At 39.8% G+C, this 15,276-nt stretch overlaps 1 protein-coding gene across 1 annotated transcript in view; it reads left to right on the top strand.

Annotated features, from left to right (window-relative positions):
* Positions 1–15,276, top strand: part of Ube3c (ubiquitin protein ligase E3C) — a 103,510-nt gene that overhangs the window by 17,079 nt on the left and 71,155 nt on the right. Inside the window, exons 3-6 of the mRNA XM_057782998.1 lie at positions 2,525–2,599; positions 3,842–3,988; positions 8,859–8,974; positions 12,623–12,780. Of these exons, the coding sequence (XP_057638981.1) occupies positions 2,525–2,599; positions 3,842–3,988; positions 8,859–8,974; positions 12,623–12,780 (496 nt within the window). The remainder of the gene's footprint in view (positions 1–2,524; positions 2,600–3,841; positions 3,989–8,858; positions 8,975–12,622; positions 12,781–15,276) is intronic.

Raw genomic sequence — 15,276 nt, forward strand, 5'->3', positions numbered from 1 at the left:
CCTATACTTTAAAGCCATTCTATGTGCATTCCTGGTAAGGGGACATAGCAGTAGCAGAAATTAATTTCCAGCCTCGTCACTTTTGACATTTTTGGCTAGGACATTGAGCTGTGAGGACTGCCCTCACAGTAGCATTTCTTCTCTCCAGTTGAGACAGATCACCAGTTGCATAGCTAAAGTAGCACTCAGTTGAGATTCAAATGCTCAGTCAGGAAAGGTGTTCACTTGTTGGTGTTCTTCACTGTCTGAGGAAGTTCTGTAGTGTGTCCTTTTCTTTGTGTTTATTTTTTCATATATCTATGATGGGATTGCAAAATGGTTGTAACCATTTTAGAAAACATTGTCATAGAAATGTTAATTCACTCCTAGGTTTATACTCAAGAAATGCAAGACTATCTCCTTCAAAAAAGGTGGACATAAGTTTTTATAGCAGGATTGTTCATAATAGCCCACAATGGAAACAGAACAATTGCCAACCAGATGATGTACAGATAAACAGAATATGAGATATGTATATGATCAAATGTTATTTGGCCATAAAAGGGAATGATGTACTAACACATACTACAGTGTGTATAAAGCTTGAAAACACTGTGTCAAATGAAGAAGGTCAGAGAGAAGACAGATTAAGTGAGATTCCATTGTATCAACTGCTCAGGCTAGGAAAATCCATTGAGAAAAGTGTATGAGTAACGACTTGAAGGACCAGGCAAGGAGGACTGGAGAGATGGCTCAGCCGTTAAAGGCTAGGCTCATAACCAAAAATATAAAGAGGACCAGGCAAGGAATGAAGGGTGCCTCCTAAAATAGGTAAGGGGTTGTAGGCAGGGACTGCTCATTTGTTTCCAGGCCGCTCAAACCCAAATAATCACACAGAAACTGTATTAATTAAAACACTGCTCAACCTATTAGCTCAGTCTTCTTATTAACTAACTCTTACATCTTAAATTAACCCATTCCTATTATTTATATTTTATCACAAGGCTTGTGGTTTCCCGGTCAGGTTCCAGGGGTGTCTGTCTCCTTTGGCAGCTACATGGAGTCTCACTGACTCTGCCTTCTTTTCTCCTCTGTCTCTGCTTGGAATTCTTGCCTTGTTCTAGTCTTCCGTGTCATAGGCCCAAGCACTTGTTTATTCATTAACCAATAAAAACAACACATATATAGAAAGACTTTCCACATCAAGGGGTTTCTTTTGGGGGATGATAAAATGCTCTCAAATAAGATGATGACACATGCCTTTAATCCTAGCACTCAGAATGCAGGGGCTGGAGGATCTTTTAGTTCAAGGCCAGCCTGGTCTACAGGGTTCCAGAACAGCCAGAACTACAGAGAAAAACCTGTCTTGAAAAACAAAAAAGAAAATAATAGAAAAGATGGTGGTAATGGCTGTGAAACTCTCACACATTAGAAATGTGTTCAGTGATGGGATTGGAATGATGGCTCATTGTTTAAGAACACATAGTACTCTTGCAGAGTTCAGTTCCAGTAGGCATGTTAAGTGACACAACCACTTGTTAACGGCAGCTCCAAGGGATCCAATGCTTCTGGCCTCCGAGGGTACCTGTACTTACGTGCATATACCCACACATAGGTACAGGCAGTAATTTAATAAAAATGCTGCTTATGGTGGCACACACCTTTAATCCTAGCACTTGGGAGGCGAAAGCAGGAGGATCTCTGTGAGTTTGAGGACATAGAGACCCTGTCTGAAACAACAGCAAAATCAATAATAATAATAAAATGAAGCCTGGCAATGGTGGCGCACGCCTTTAATCCCAGCTCTCGGGAGGCAGAGGCAGGCGGATCTCTGTGAGTTCGAGACCAGCCTGGTCTACAGAGCTAGTTCCAGGACAGGCTCCAAAGTCACAGAGAAACCCTGTCTCGAAAAACCAAAATAAATAAATAAATAAATAAACAAACAAACAAATAAACAAACAAATAAATAAATAAAATGGATTATTAAAAACAATAATGATAATAAAATGAATTATTAAAATATGTTTGTAACTGGAAGTCTTTCTTCTGTCCCATCCAGTCTTTCTCAATTGGTTTCTCTCCTGACCTCCGGTTTTTGCAACTGCTTGCAAAATAATCCTTTGGGGGCTTAATATTAATTATAATTGTTTGGCCGATGGCTCGGGCTTTTTGCTGACCAGCTCTACGTATAAACTAATACGTTTCTGTTATTCTGTATTTTACCACGAGGCTCGTGGCTTGTTACTTCACATCTTTCTTCCCCGGTGACTGCTTGCATCCCTCTAACTCCACCTTTCTCCCCATATCTCTGTTTGGACTTCCCGTCTAGCTATATTCTGCCCTGGCATAAGCCAGAGCAGCTTCTTTATTAACTAGTGGTAATAAAGCATTCACAGCATACAGAGGGACATCCCACATCATATTCATTAAAAGAATGAATTTTATGGTATTTGGATCATAAAACTAATTATCAAAAAAAATTAGTAACTGTCATTTTCACCAGTTCTAACTGATTGTTCTTTCTTTTTTTTCCTCCATTATTCAGGAAGAAAGACGAAGATTGAAAAATGCAATAATAATCCAGTCATTTATTCGAGGCTATAGAGATAGAAAACAACAAGTAAGTTTGTTTTTAAAGTTGAGATGTTGGCACTTTGTGGCTAAGGCTGACAACCTGAGTTCAATTTCAACAACTCACATGATAGGAGACAACCAACTCTTCAACCTTCACATAACATGTCATCCATCACCTAAGCATACTCATACACATACACAAACTAAATAAATATAATGTAAAAATTAAGAGAAATTAACCACGGCTGGAGAGATGGCCCAGAGGTTAAAAGCACTGGCTACTCTTCCAGAGGTCCTGAGTTCAATTCCCAGTAACCACATGGTGACTTACTGCTATCTATAATGGGGTCTGGTATCCTCTTCTGGCTGCAGCCATACATGCAGGCAGAACAGTGTATATATAATAAATAAATAGATAGATTTTTTTTTTTTTTTTTTTTTTTTTTTTTTGGTATTTCGAGAGAGGGTTTCTCTGTAGCTTTGGAGCCTGACCTGGAACTAGCGCTTGTAGACCAGACTGGTCTCGAACTCACAGAGATCTGCCTGCCTCTGCCTTCCGAGTGCTGGGATTAAAGACGTGCGCCACCACCACCTGGCGATAGATCTTTTTAAAAAAGAAGCAAAACATATGAATATATACAACCATATTCTTAAGAAAAAAAAGGAAAAAAATGAACCAGGTGTGGTGTACATGTCTGGTGTCAGCATTAGCGAGGCAGAGGCAGGCAGATCTCAGTGAGTTCAAGGCTGTCTTGGAGTACATAGAATTCCAGAGCAGGCTATGTAGAGAGATCCCGTCTCAAATAAAAGAAGAAAAATTAAAAAAGGTTTATTCGAAGGGAAGTAAAACTGAGAGGGAAATAGAAGGCTGTATGAGAAGTTATTTTAGATATAGTATTGTTTGTATTAGTAATGTCTGTCTGAAATGAATTTATCATGCCTGCTTTATAAAATTTAGTGTTAATAAATAGTATTTTTCCTAATAAATAATTGTATTTCTTTTACTTAAAAGATTTATAAATAGATGAATTTTGGGGAAATTTTAAGTTTAAGACAAGTGGTAATTACAAAGAAGAAAGGTGTGGGTGGTTCTGTTAGTAGACATTTTGGATCTTCACTGCATTCCAAGTTAGGAATTTTTATTTATGGCTTATTTTTTAATCTTTAACTGGTGGTCCAGTAATTATTTCTTAGTTGTTGGTCACCATACCTATAAAATACTCATTGCTAATTTCCATTTTGACAACTATGGAGCAGTGTGTTGACACATGACTTCCTCTGCTTACAGTATTCCCTGCAAAGAAGTGCATTTGACCGATGTGCTGACTCAGCTCAGCCTGGTGGCACCTTCTGCCTTGCCGATGGTCCCAACCTTACCCTCTTAGTAAGGCAGCTTCTCTTCTTTTACAAACAGAGCGAAGACTCCAAACGTTTGGTGAGTACAGCGATATTTTCACTTAGTTCTGTGTACCTATTTTCCATCTCCTTTTAGGGCATGTGGAAGTGGTGAGTGTCTGAGGAAGCCAGATAACTCCTCCTCAAGTCTACACTTTTGTTTTTGTTTTTGTTTTTTTAAATCAGCTGTAATAGGTAACCTTTGTGTTGATGTATTTTACTTTTCAAAGTCAACATACATTTTAATTGATTTCTCTATTATGGTATTTTAAGTGTTAAAAGGATATTGTAGACACTCATTAGTCAGTGTGGCCCACTTTCCTCTGTACATCAGCCTCTCTTGTCTTTGTGCAGCTGCTGTGAGGTGTGTACCCTCACTATTGATTATGTGCATATATAGTAATACTTTACTTCAAATATAGGGTCTCTTTGAAAATGTAATCTCTAAGATATTGTAGGTTTTTTGTTACTGCTAATGAGGGATAGAGAACATTGTTTTGGTGAACAGTGGTTTTTTTTTGTTTGTTTGTTTTTTGGTTTTTTGAGATAGGGTTTCCTTAGTGTAACCTTGGCTGTTATGGAGCTAGCTCTGTAGATCAGGCTGGCCTTGAACTCACAGATATCACCTTCCTTTGCCTTAAGAGTGCTGGTATTAAAAGTGTGTGCCTCCAATGCTTGGCATGAACTATTCCTAAAAAGTAGAACGTGTAGTTAGGTATGATGGTTCATACCTGTAATTCCAACACTTGGGTGGTGGAAGGATCAGGAGTTCAAGGCCGACCTGGACCACATTAAACACTGTTGCAAAGAAACAAAACAAAACAAAAACTGGGCAGTGGTGGCACACACATTTAATCCCAGCACTGAGGCAGAGGCAGGCAGAAATCTGTGAGTTCAAGGCCAGCCTGGTCTACAGAGTGAGTTCCAGGACTGGCTCCATTTAACTACTGAGAAATCCTGTCTCAAAAACTAGAAAAAACCAACCAAACAAAAAAGCCCCCCCAAAAGACCCCTTGTGTTTCATCTTCCCCAGGAAATATTATGAGACTTTCATATAATTGTTAGATTAGATATTTTTATTTATTTGTAATTGAAATTTCCAAATCACATTAAAAGGGGATATACAGTGAAAACTGTATGCTAGATAGAGCCCCACATGGAGCAAGTACAAGGCAAAGGGGGCTGCTTGGCTGTAGTCCTAGCTCTGCAGCCGAACTTGAGCTATGCTGGGGCATGAAAGAACTTTGTATAATCGAAGCTGATCAAGAGAGGTACAACAGGGACTGGAGAGATGGCTTCGTGTTCGAGAGCACTAAATATTCTTCCAGAGAACCTGAATTCAAATCCAAGGGCACCAGGCCCCCATGTGATATACAGACATATATGCAGGCAGAAGGCCCACACATATAAAATTAATAAAAAAAACCAAAGAGGGTTGGGCACAGTAGTTAATCTGCCCACCATTCTGGACTTTGCTTCTGGGCAGCTGTCTGGAATCCTTTCTGAAGTCCAGGAGAAGAGGAGTAAAGGCACAGTAGCAAACCATTTAACTTGCCTCTCAACAGACTGCCTTTGCCTTAGGGCTCCCTATTCCTGGATATGGAAAGATCTCTAAGGAGCAGAAAACATGTAGGTGTTGTCTCTCTCCAGAGCCCCTTGGTGTGTGAGAGCTCATCTGTAATCTGGTTCTAAAGAGGCATACACAGAAGTGCTTCAGAAGCTGGATGTGAAACGTTAGAGTGAAGAGGAGTCTTTGGCCCAGCCCCAGGCGCATGCAAAACAAATAGTTCATGTGCAGATTGTGAAATCCTAAGTAGAGCAAAATGTCGTTAAACACAGTTCATATTAAAAAACGGGGGGGGGCAGATTAAGGTCTGGAGATTAGGGTCTGGCCATTAGGTCTTAACCAATGACCTATTGGTTAAGAGCATTGGCCACTCTTCCAAAGCACCTGAGTTCAGTTCTCAGCACCCACATATCACAACTGTCTATTATTGTCCAGTTCCAGGAACCTGACACCCATGGCAAAAACACAAATGCACATAAAATAAAAATAAATATTTTTTTAAACCCGCAATTTAAAAAAAAGAAAAGTGAGTTAAAACCGGATGTGATGGTGAATGCCTGTGTCCCAGCACTAGGGATTGTGGCAAGTTCTGACTAACTGTGAGACTCTTTCTCGAAAATAAATAAGGAAGTTCAGAAGAGATCGTGAATATTTTCAATTCACTAACAAAAGCACAAGAACAGTTTTCCTGTGACAAAGTCACCTAATTAGTTCCCCAGTTCTCACTTGGAAACAAGCAGGATGTCACCTTGGATAATTTTTTAGTGGTACTAAATGCAGACTTAAACATTTATGCCTATATCCCCCCTTTATTTATATTTCTCTCTCTTTCTCTCTCTCCTTCTCTTCCCCTCTCCCCCTTCTCTCTTTCTCTTTTTTTCCAAGACAGGGTCTGTAGCCCTGGCTGTCCTGGAACTTCATTGTACTGTAGACTAGGCTGGCCTTGAACTCCCTGAGAACCACCTGGCCCTGCTTACCAAGCATTGAGATTAAAGGTGTACACCACAACCACAGCACAAATATATGTTTTACTGTGACTTTAATATGGTCCTATGCCAAGAGAGTAATGTGCTATGACTGCACTTTTTTCCTGTATGTAGCTTACTTTTAACTTTTCTTAAATTAATATTTGCCTTACTTTTTATTGTTTTGTTTCTTTGGTTTTCCAGCCAGGGTTTCTCTTTAGTAGCTTTGGAGCCTGCCCTGGAACTTGCTCTGTAGAACCAGGCTAACTTTGAGTTCACAGAGATCCACTTTCCTCTGCCTCACTTTAAAGCTTGCCACACTTTTTAATTAATTGGTTTTCTTTGAATCTCTTACTCTCTTCCACCTGGCAACAGTTCTATGCTTCATTCTTGGCACAACTTTTCATAAACCTGGGCTGTCCCTGTCTTCATGCATTTCTTCCTAGCACTCTCAGGCCTGCTGTTACTCTGGGAAAGCCTTTGTTTTGCTTTTTCTGATTTCTCTGTCTTTTCTTGGTTTATTTTCTTATGTTACTGATACTCATTCATCCTTGGTTGACACTTAAGATTTATAAGGACAGTGTGAGGCTCTGGAGGTAGAGCTCAGTGATAGAGTGCTTACCTCAAATGTGTGAGACCATCCTGTCGCTTACCTCAAATGTGTGAGACCATCCTGTCGTAGGGTCTCTGTTGTTCTGATGAAACATGAAAAACATCTTGGGAGGAAAGAATTTATTTCAATTATACTTCCATATCACAGTTCATCATTAAAGGAAGTCAGGTCAGGCATTCAAACAGGGCAGGAACCTGGAGACAGGAGCTGATGCAGAGACCATGAAGAGGTAACGTTAATTCTTTATGATTTGCCAAGAAATCCCAGACCAATAGCCCCCACAATAGTCTGGGCCATCCCACATCAATCACTAATTAAGAAACTGCCCTATAGGCTTCCCTGTAGGATCTTTTGGAAGCATTTTCTCAATTGAGATTACTCTCAGATCATTAGCTTGTGTCAAGTTGACGTAAAAACTAGCCAGCATTACAGAAGCAAACACAAACGAAAAAGCAAAATAGTTTTAAATATTTTCTCATCTGTCTTTAGTAAATAACAAATATTAAGCAAATCAGATATTTAATGAGTACAATTATTTTCGTCAATAATGGCACATCTATAACTCAGTTGAATTCCTAGGACCAGTATTGTGGAAGGAAAAAGCTGACTCCTGTAGGTCACTGTAAACTGTAAACACATCATGCCATGGTGTGTGCTCACATACATATGCATACGTAAAACATTAATAAAAATTAAATGAAAAAAATTTAGAAAAGATTGTCAAATGAAGAACCAAAGCTAATTCAGAAAGTGTTGAAAATAGTATAATATTCTTAACTACTTTGAGATTTTTTAAAATTCACTTCAAATGCCTGGTTAATAGAGTAAAACTTTATTCTTGGAGTTCTTACAACTGCCCTCTAGCTTTTTATCATTATAGTTTTTGTATGTCTTATTTTTATTTGTTAATAGGAGCCACAAAATTTAAGATAAGCCGTGTGTTAGGTAGTTTGAAAGGCTTATTTCGTGTTGGTTCCCATGAAAATGGATAGGGTGGTTCCAGATCAGAGTGTTAAGTAGGTTTTACAACCAGAAAACAGAATATGAATCTATTTCATAAAAATACAGTGGAGGAAATAGAAGAGAGTTCTTGTTAGGTGTTGAGGCTTCAGCGTCATTTAGAATCTGCCACATACATATGCTTTACAATCAAGCCTTGTGAACACAAGGGACAGAATTTGACATTCTGCTTTTCTGAAGTCACAGGTTAGTCATCATTGTTTCCAAAAGAGTGGATTCTTCTGACCAGCCCAGTTATGTGATTGTCCTTGGACTGGGAGCTGCCTCATTGCCTTCCTGTGAAGAGTGTGTGGGAGAAATTTCCCTTTAATAAATCTCTGTGTGTAATATAAAAATAAAACAACCCTTAAATAGTGCATGGAGTTAGGGAAAGGAAACAGAAAGGATGTTGAAGGAGACTGCAGCTCTGCATACAAGAAGGACAAAGAATTATTCATGAAACTTGAGGGAAGTGCTGCATTCCCTGTGTGGTGTTCTGGTGGATTGCTTCCTTTTGCTTATGACTTGTTGTTTTAAGTAGAATGAGCTTTATATATTCTTTGTTTAGAGACTAATGTAGTAGTGTATATTAACATTGATGTTATTAAGATGGAGATATACAAGCCTGCTAAGAAAATTCTGAGTTAAAAACCTTACTCTTTATCAAGTTTTGATTAAAGTGTAGAAACCATGTAAAGACATTTTTTAGTATTATCTAAATAATCAAGCAAATTTTATGGATTATTTTTATGTTTTACTCTTACAGATATGGCTATATCAGAACTTAATTAAGCACAGCTCTCTGTTTGTAAAACAGTTGGATGGATCAGAGAGACTGACCTGCTTATTTCAAATAAAGAGGTTGATGAGTCTTTGTTGCAGGTAAGTTTTGTCATAGTTGGAAACTTAAAAATGTGTGAGATATCTTTAGAGTTTAAGTGGTTTGGGAAGCAGCTTTGTTTCGTTTTATTGGTTTCCTTTTTTTTTTCTTTTAATGTGTATGGATGTTTTTGCTGTGTATGGGTATGTGCCACGTACATGCCTGGTGCACAAAGAGACCTGAAAAGGGTGTGAGATCCTCTGGAACTGGACTTACAGAGTTGAGCCACCTTATGGGTGCTTGGAACTGAACCTCAGTCCTCTGGTAGAGCAACCAGCACTCTTAACCACTGAGCCATCTCTCTAGCCTTATGATTTTCTCATTTTTTTTTTTTTTAAAGATATGATCTTGTTTTTTAGCCCAGGCTGACTTTGAATCCAAAGCAGTCTTCCTGCCTTGGCCTCTCAAGTGCTGTAGTAAAATATAGATATCTTTGTAGGAAGACATAGATATTAGTTAGTACTGGGGGTGGGGTGGAGATTAAAAAGGGAAAGAGAGGATATGAGGTACCTCATCAGAAAGTCTTTGTAATGAAGTCATTTGGAGGTTGGGATGGTTCTTGATGTGCTAGGTCAGAGCTAGCCTGTAGGGAGAGCCAGTGCAGATTTTTAAGCATCTTGGCTTTATGTGAGCAAGTGGGGAGCCAAAGGAAAGTTTTGATCAAGGTCACACAGCATGAATTTTCTTCTAAAATTTTCAACATAAAAGAATGAAAAAAAAAAAAAAAGCCACACCAGGTGCCTGTTGCCTGTTGTCTTGAGTCAGCAGTTCTTTTTTGTTACTGACTATGTAGACCAGGCTGGCCTTGAGATTAATTAAGGTGTGCATCACCACCTAGCGTGGAGTGATTTAACTGCAGTCAACCAGTTGAATGTTTTGCTGAACCATTGTAATTTCTGTCTCATAGTGTCACTCTATTCCCCAGATACTCCCATATCCAGTTCTAGAAAGAAGGGTCCTTCTACAAACCCGTGTCATGATCACTTTGAAAATGATTAAGATTGATGTTGCCTGAATCCAGAGAGTCCAAGCACCTAGGTTGACAGACCCAGTGTAGCATTGGGTGAAATGCTCAGTCCGTTCTCAGGTTCTTGAGACAGAACCTGCAATGATAGAGTATACTGATTCTGTATCCAGAACTATACCCTCCAATGTCTACTTTGAGGATGTGTCGGAAATGACTGGAGAGTAGTGATAGCTGAATCTGAAGGTTTGGGCTACAGGTTAGTCACTCTAGGCAGCAGTGAAGCCTGGGGCTTTGATGAAGGTGTGTTCAGGAAACAAGTGCGTGAAGGGTTTTAGAGGCTATGGGAACTTTAACCTAGATAGGACTCAATGACTTGTGTGAAAGATAACAAAAGACTGGCCCTGGGGGCGCTGCTGAAAAGAGCAGAAGGAACCAGCTGATTAAAACTGAGGTGGAGCGGAGGGATAGGTCAGAATGAATACTTTCATCTAAGCCTCAATGAGGTTAAAGCCAGATTCTCAGATGAGTATGGGTCAGGTCTTAATGTTTCAATGTGAGGCTGTCTGGATGCTGTAGCTGACTCAAATCTGCTTTCTCTTCCTGATTGAAATCTTTGCTTTCTACAGCCTGTTTAGTGTTTGGTAGGACCTACGGCTCTGCCAAGTAAAGAAGCAGCCTGTATGAGCTGGGCAGAGTGCTCTGGAGCCTGTTTGGAACTATCTCAGTTATTCATTTTCCCCCTCAGCAATACCCTTGGTCTGCTGCAGCAGTGAAATATGGAGTAGCAGAAGCATCCATAGAGAGAAATAGATGAGGAACAGATTGAGGATAGTATTTGGGGGAAAAAATCATACCTGGTCTTTTGAGGAGTTAGCCTTGATGGTACAGAAGGAAGACTTTCCAAATTAAGAGAAAAGAAAATGATATAGTTCCAGGGTCATGACATGTAGCCTTGGAAAGGTAAAAAAGAACAGTTTATCTATACTCTCAAGAGGCAAATAGTGAGAAAATAGGCAACAGATGTGAGCCCGTCTTTGAAAACAAAACCTCTCTCTGATTTGGATCAGCACACTCTTGAAAATATTACCAGTATTAGAGAAGTAGAAATCCATGTTGTAATACATACTCATAGACTCAGAGTTGCTTGATTCTGATGCTTCCTACCAAGTGCTAGGATGTGGTGCAGCCAGGGCTTCCTCTCACAGTGTCTGTGGGGACCTGGTGGCTTCATGTGCAATTTAGATTTGGGATCCAGTAGTTCTGTATGTAGAAAATACCCAGAAGAGATGAGTCATTGAATACACTGGAGTTTGTCATTAAATCTTCTACCAGCTTTCCTCTGAGACACAGTTTCCCAACCCCAGATGTAACATTTTCACATGGGGAGACAGAAGTTCAGTGAGGATTGAGGTTTGCAGGTGTATTATGCGATAAGCCTCAGAGAGACAGTGAACAGAACCAATACACTGAGCACACTGTACATCTTCTTTTGCATAAAAAACCCCAAAACGTACAGCTTTATCCACAGATACAGAGACAAGTGGTAGAATGGAACATGAGAAGAGGATTGACTGGAGACACCTAAGATCAGCTTCCTTTTCGAGGTTGTATGTGTCTTTCAAGTATGGGATATAGAACAGTGTATAACAATGCCTATGCTGTCAGTTTTAAAAAAAAACATGGAGGAACTGGAGAGATGGTTCAATGGTTAAAAGTGCTTGCTGCTTTTGCATAGGACTGGAGTTCAGTTCCTAGTACACAGCCACCTGTAACTATATATTTCCAAGGGATCTGACACCCTTCTCTGGCTTCCCACAGGCACCTGCACTCATGTGCACATATACACATAGTCACACACATATACATGTTAAGATTTTTTTAAGGCTAAAGAGATGTCTCAGAGGTTAAGAGCATTGGCTGCTCTTCCAGAGGTCCTGAGTTCAATTCCTAGCAACGACATGGTGACTCACAACCATCTACAATGAAATACGGTGCTCTTTTGGTGTCCGGGCAAAACATTATATACATAATAAATAAATCTTAAAAATTTTTGAGTCATAGAGCCTTTTTTAAATTTTTTTATTTGTTGAGACTGGGTCTCCATCTATAACCCCAACTGTCGTGGAACTCACACAGATTTGCCTACCTCTGCGTCTTCCTCAGGCTTCTGAATGGTAGGATTACAGGCCTGTGACACTACACCTGGCCGGAGGCCATTTTCAAATCAGACTGTGATAATTAAGATTCCTTTTGTCTGTTCTCCTCCTAGCAGGCGGGGAAGCTTTAGTCAGAAAAATGCTAGATCAAAGAGAGCATGCTGTTCTGTACTGTTGGGAACCTGCAGGTCTGCACAGACCTGATATCACTGGTTGCAAAGGCACTTTTTCCAGAAAGCTTTACCCAGGTGAAAATGTAACTTCTCTTCCAACAATCCATGGGCTATGGTTTTCTGTCACTATTTGTAATATTTGGTTGTCCTCTTCTGTCTCTCCCTCTGAGATGGAATATTTTTCATGTCTACCTACTAAAGGGATACTGTTGACACATGATAAAAGACTCAGGAATTCTGAACATTGTTGCTTGAGCAGTAGTGCAGTGACTCACATGCTCGTCACAGAAACTGGAGTTGTCAGGGAAACGGGCAGCCCTGACTTTCTAGTAAGTATGTGAATCTGTTTTACAGGTTGCTGCAAAACTGTAGTGATGACAGTTTGAATGTTGCACTTCCAATGCGAATGCTTGAGGTGTTTTCATCTGAGAATACATACTTGCCTGTTTTACAAGATTCTAGCTATGTGGTGTCAGTGATTGAACAAATTTTGCACTACATGGTTCACAATGGTAAGTGGGGCAAACCTGTGGAGTGGGCATTGTTGTGGAGGCATGCATTGTCTTGTGTGCTGTTGAAGGATGGTACTGCTCTGAACAACACACTGTGATCTTCAGAACAGAACCTGTGCGTGTGTGTGCCTTCTGGGAGAGTGACGCAGCCACTGAGTTCTAGCATTGGTCCCAACCTCTGGAAATGTAGAAGTCTTTTCAGTGTCTGTACCTAATTATTCATTGTTTTATAAAAAACAAGTTCTGCTGGTTAATCATAAAAGGAGCTGGTTTAAGGCCGGGTGTGGTGATACGTGCCTTTAATCCCAGCCCTTGGGGGTCAGAGGGCAGGCAGGTTTCTGTGAGTTTGAAGCCAGCCTGGTATGCAAAGAGTTCCAGGACAATCGGGACTGTTAAACAAACCCTGTCTTGGAAAAACAAAAAGTGTTGGTTGTTCTTGAAAGTTATAAATTACTGTTACTACAAAGTGTTAATAACTGATTTTTATTGAAGTATAAACCTATATAGATTAGCTGATATAGATTAAAACCACAAAAATTATGGTCTCATTAATTTTTACTGTTTGTAGAGCTTAGTAAGTGTAAATACCCCTAACTTGCTTTGTTAAAAATCTCAGAAAACTACTGACTTAGTGAAAATCACAGTGAAATTTATTGAGTTTGATTTTCTAAGAAATAGATTCATGATGGCATTGAACTGGAATGAACTTGTGTACTGTGTATATCCAGTTCAGGCTAAGTATTTGATGATAATTTTCTTTTTCCTGTTTTTTAAAACTATTAGGAAGATAATCATGAGCTGCACCTTCTTTGAAATGTTTCTAAAAATGAAAGGTGATTGAAAATCTCCCATCAAGGGGCTGGAGAGATGGCTCACTGGTTAAGGGCTCCATCTAATCTTCCAGAGACCTGGGTTCAATTCCTAGCACCCACATGGCAGCTCATTGCTGCCTGCAACTCCAGATTCAGGGGATCCCACACCTTCACACAGACATACATGCAGGCAAAACATGAATGCACATAAAATAAATAAATAATTTTTAAGAATCTTCCATTAAAACTGTTGCTTTTGTTGTGTGCAGTGGTGTGGCTGTTTTTCGGTTGTTTTAATGAATTATTTTGTGGTGTTACTGTCCAGATTGTGGTCTTTACGTAGATTGTTGTTTCTTCTAAAAGAAACTTGGGAGCTCCTACAGACAAGCAGGTCTTAGTCAGGCTAGCAAGGTGAGACAGACATTCCACCAGCAGTCGCTGGGAAGCATGAAGGTCTTAAGGATACTGTAGACTGAAGGACATTAACATGTCTGAATCTATGACTTCATTGTAACACTAAGGGAGCCCACAACATTAATTCCATTCTGAGGTGTTTGGAGTGTAATCAGAAGGTCACATTATGGATCTTACTGGGATTATAGGATTACGAGTCAAACATGTTGATTAAATAAAATTAATAACACCAAACAGTTGGCGACTTGATTACTTAGTAGCTATTTGTGATATTAAGAAGTACTAATTCAGCCGGGTGGTGGTGGCGCACGCCTTTAATCCCAGCACTCGGGAGGCAAAGGCAGGCGGATCTCTGTGAGTTTGAGACCAGCCTGGTCTACAAGAGCTAGTTCCAGGACAGGCTCCAAAACCACAGAGAAACCCTGTCTTGAAAAACCAAAAAACAAACAAACAAAACAAACAAACAAAAAAAAAAGTACTAATTCTTGAGCCCAGCCTGATCTACAAAGTGAGTTCCAAGACAGCCAGTGCTATTACAGAGAAACCCTGTCTTGGGACGGGGAGGGGGAAACGTACTAATTCATTTTTAGCTATCATAATGGTCCTCTTAAAATATTTTGCAAGTCCATGGTGGCACACACCTGTAATCCCAGAACTCAATAGGCAGGCAGATCTCTGAGTCCAAGGCCATCCCGGTCTACAAATCAAGTTCCAGGCCAGCCAGAGCTATTACACAAAGAAACCCTATCTTGAAAAAAAAATTAATCTTTTCATGATATACTGAAGTAATTATGTCTTAGGTTTGCTTCTGAATGAATAGGTAACGGTGTATCAATACCGGCATTGTAGGCATTGTTGATGCTAACTAAGCAGTAGATAGGAGAGTCTATGTGCCATTCAGGTCTTAGCAAAATAAATGTAGCTGAACGTAGTGACTCACCTGTTACCATAGCCCTTGGGAGACTGAGGAAGGAGGATTACTATGAGTTTGGTGCCAGACTGAACTACAGAGTGAGACTCTTCCCCTTTTCATCCATATAACTTTATTAAACATTTAAAAATTGATGATGGCGGGGCTGGAGAGATGGCTCAGTGGTTAAGAGCACTGCCTACTCTTCCAAAGGTCCTGAGTTCAGTTCTCATCAACCACATGGTGGCTCACAACCATCTGTAATGAGATCTGGTGCCCTCTTCTGGCCTGCAGGCAGACGCAATACTTTATACATAATAAATAAATCTTTATTTAAAAAAAAATTGATGATGGCAATTG

The sequence above is a fragment of the Chionomys nivalis genome, chromosome 1 (genome assembly GCF_950005125.1).
Source record: "Chionomys nivalis chromosome 1, mChiNiv1.1, whole genome shotgun sequence".
Lineage (NCBI taxonomy): Eukaryota > Metazoa > Chordata > Mammalia > Rodentia > Cricetidae > Chionomys > Chionomys nivalis.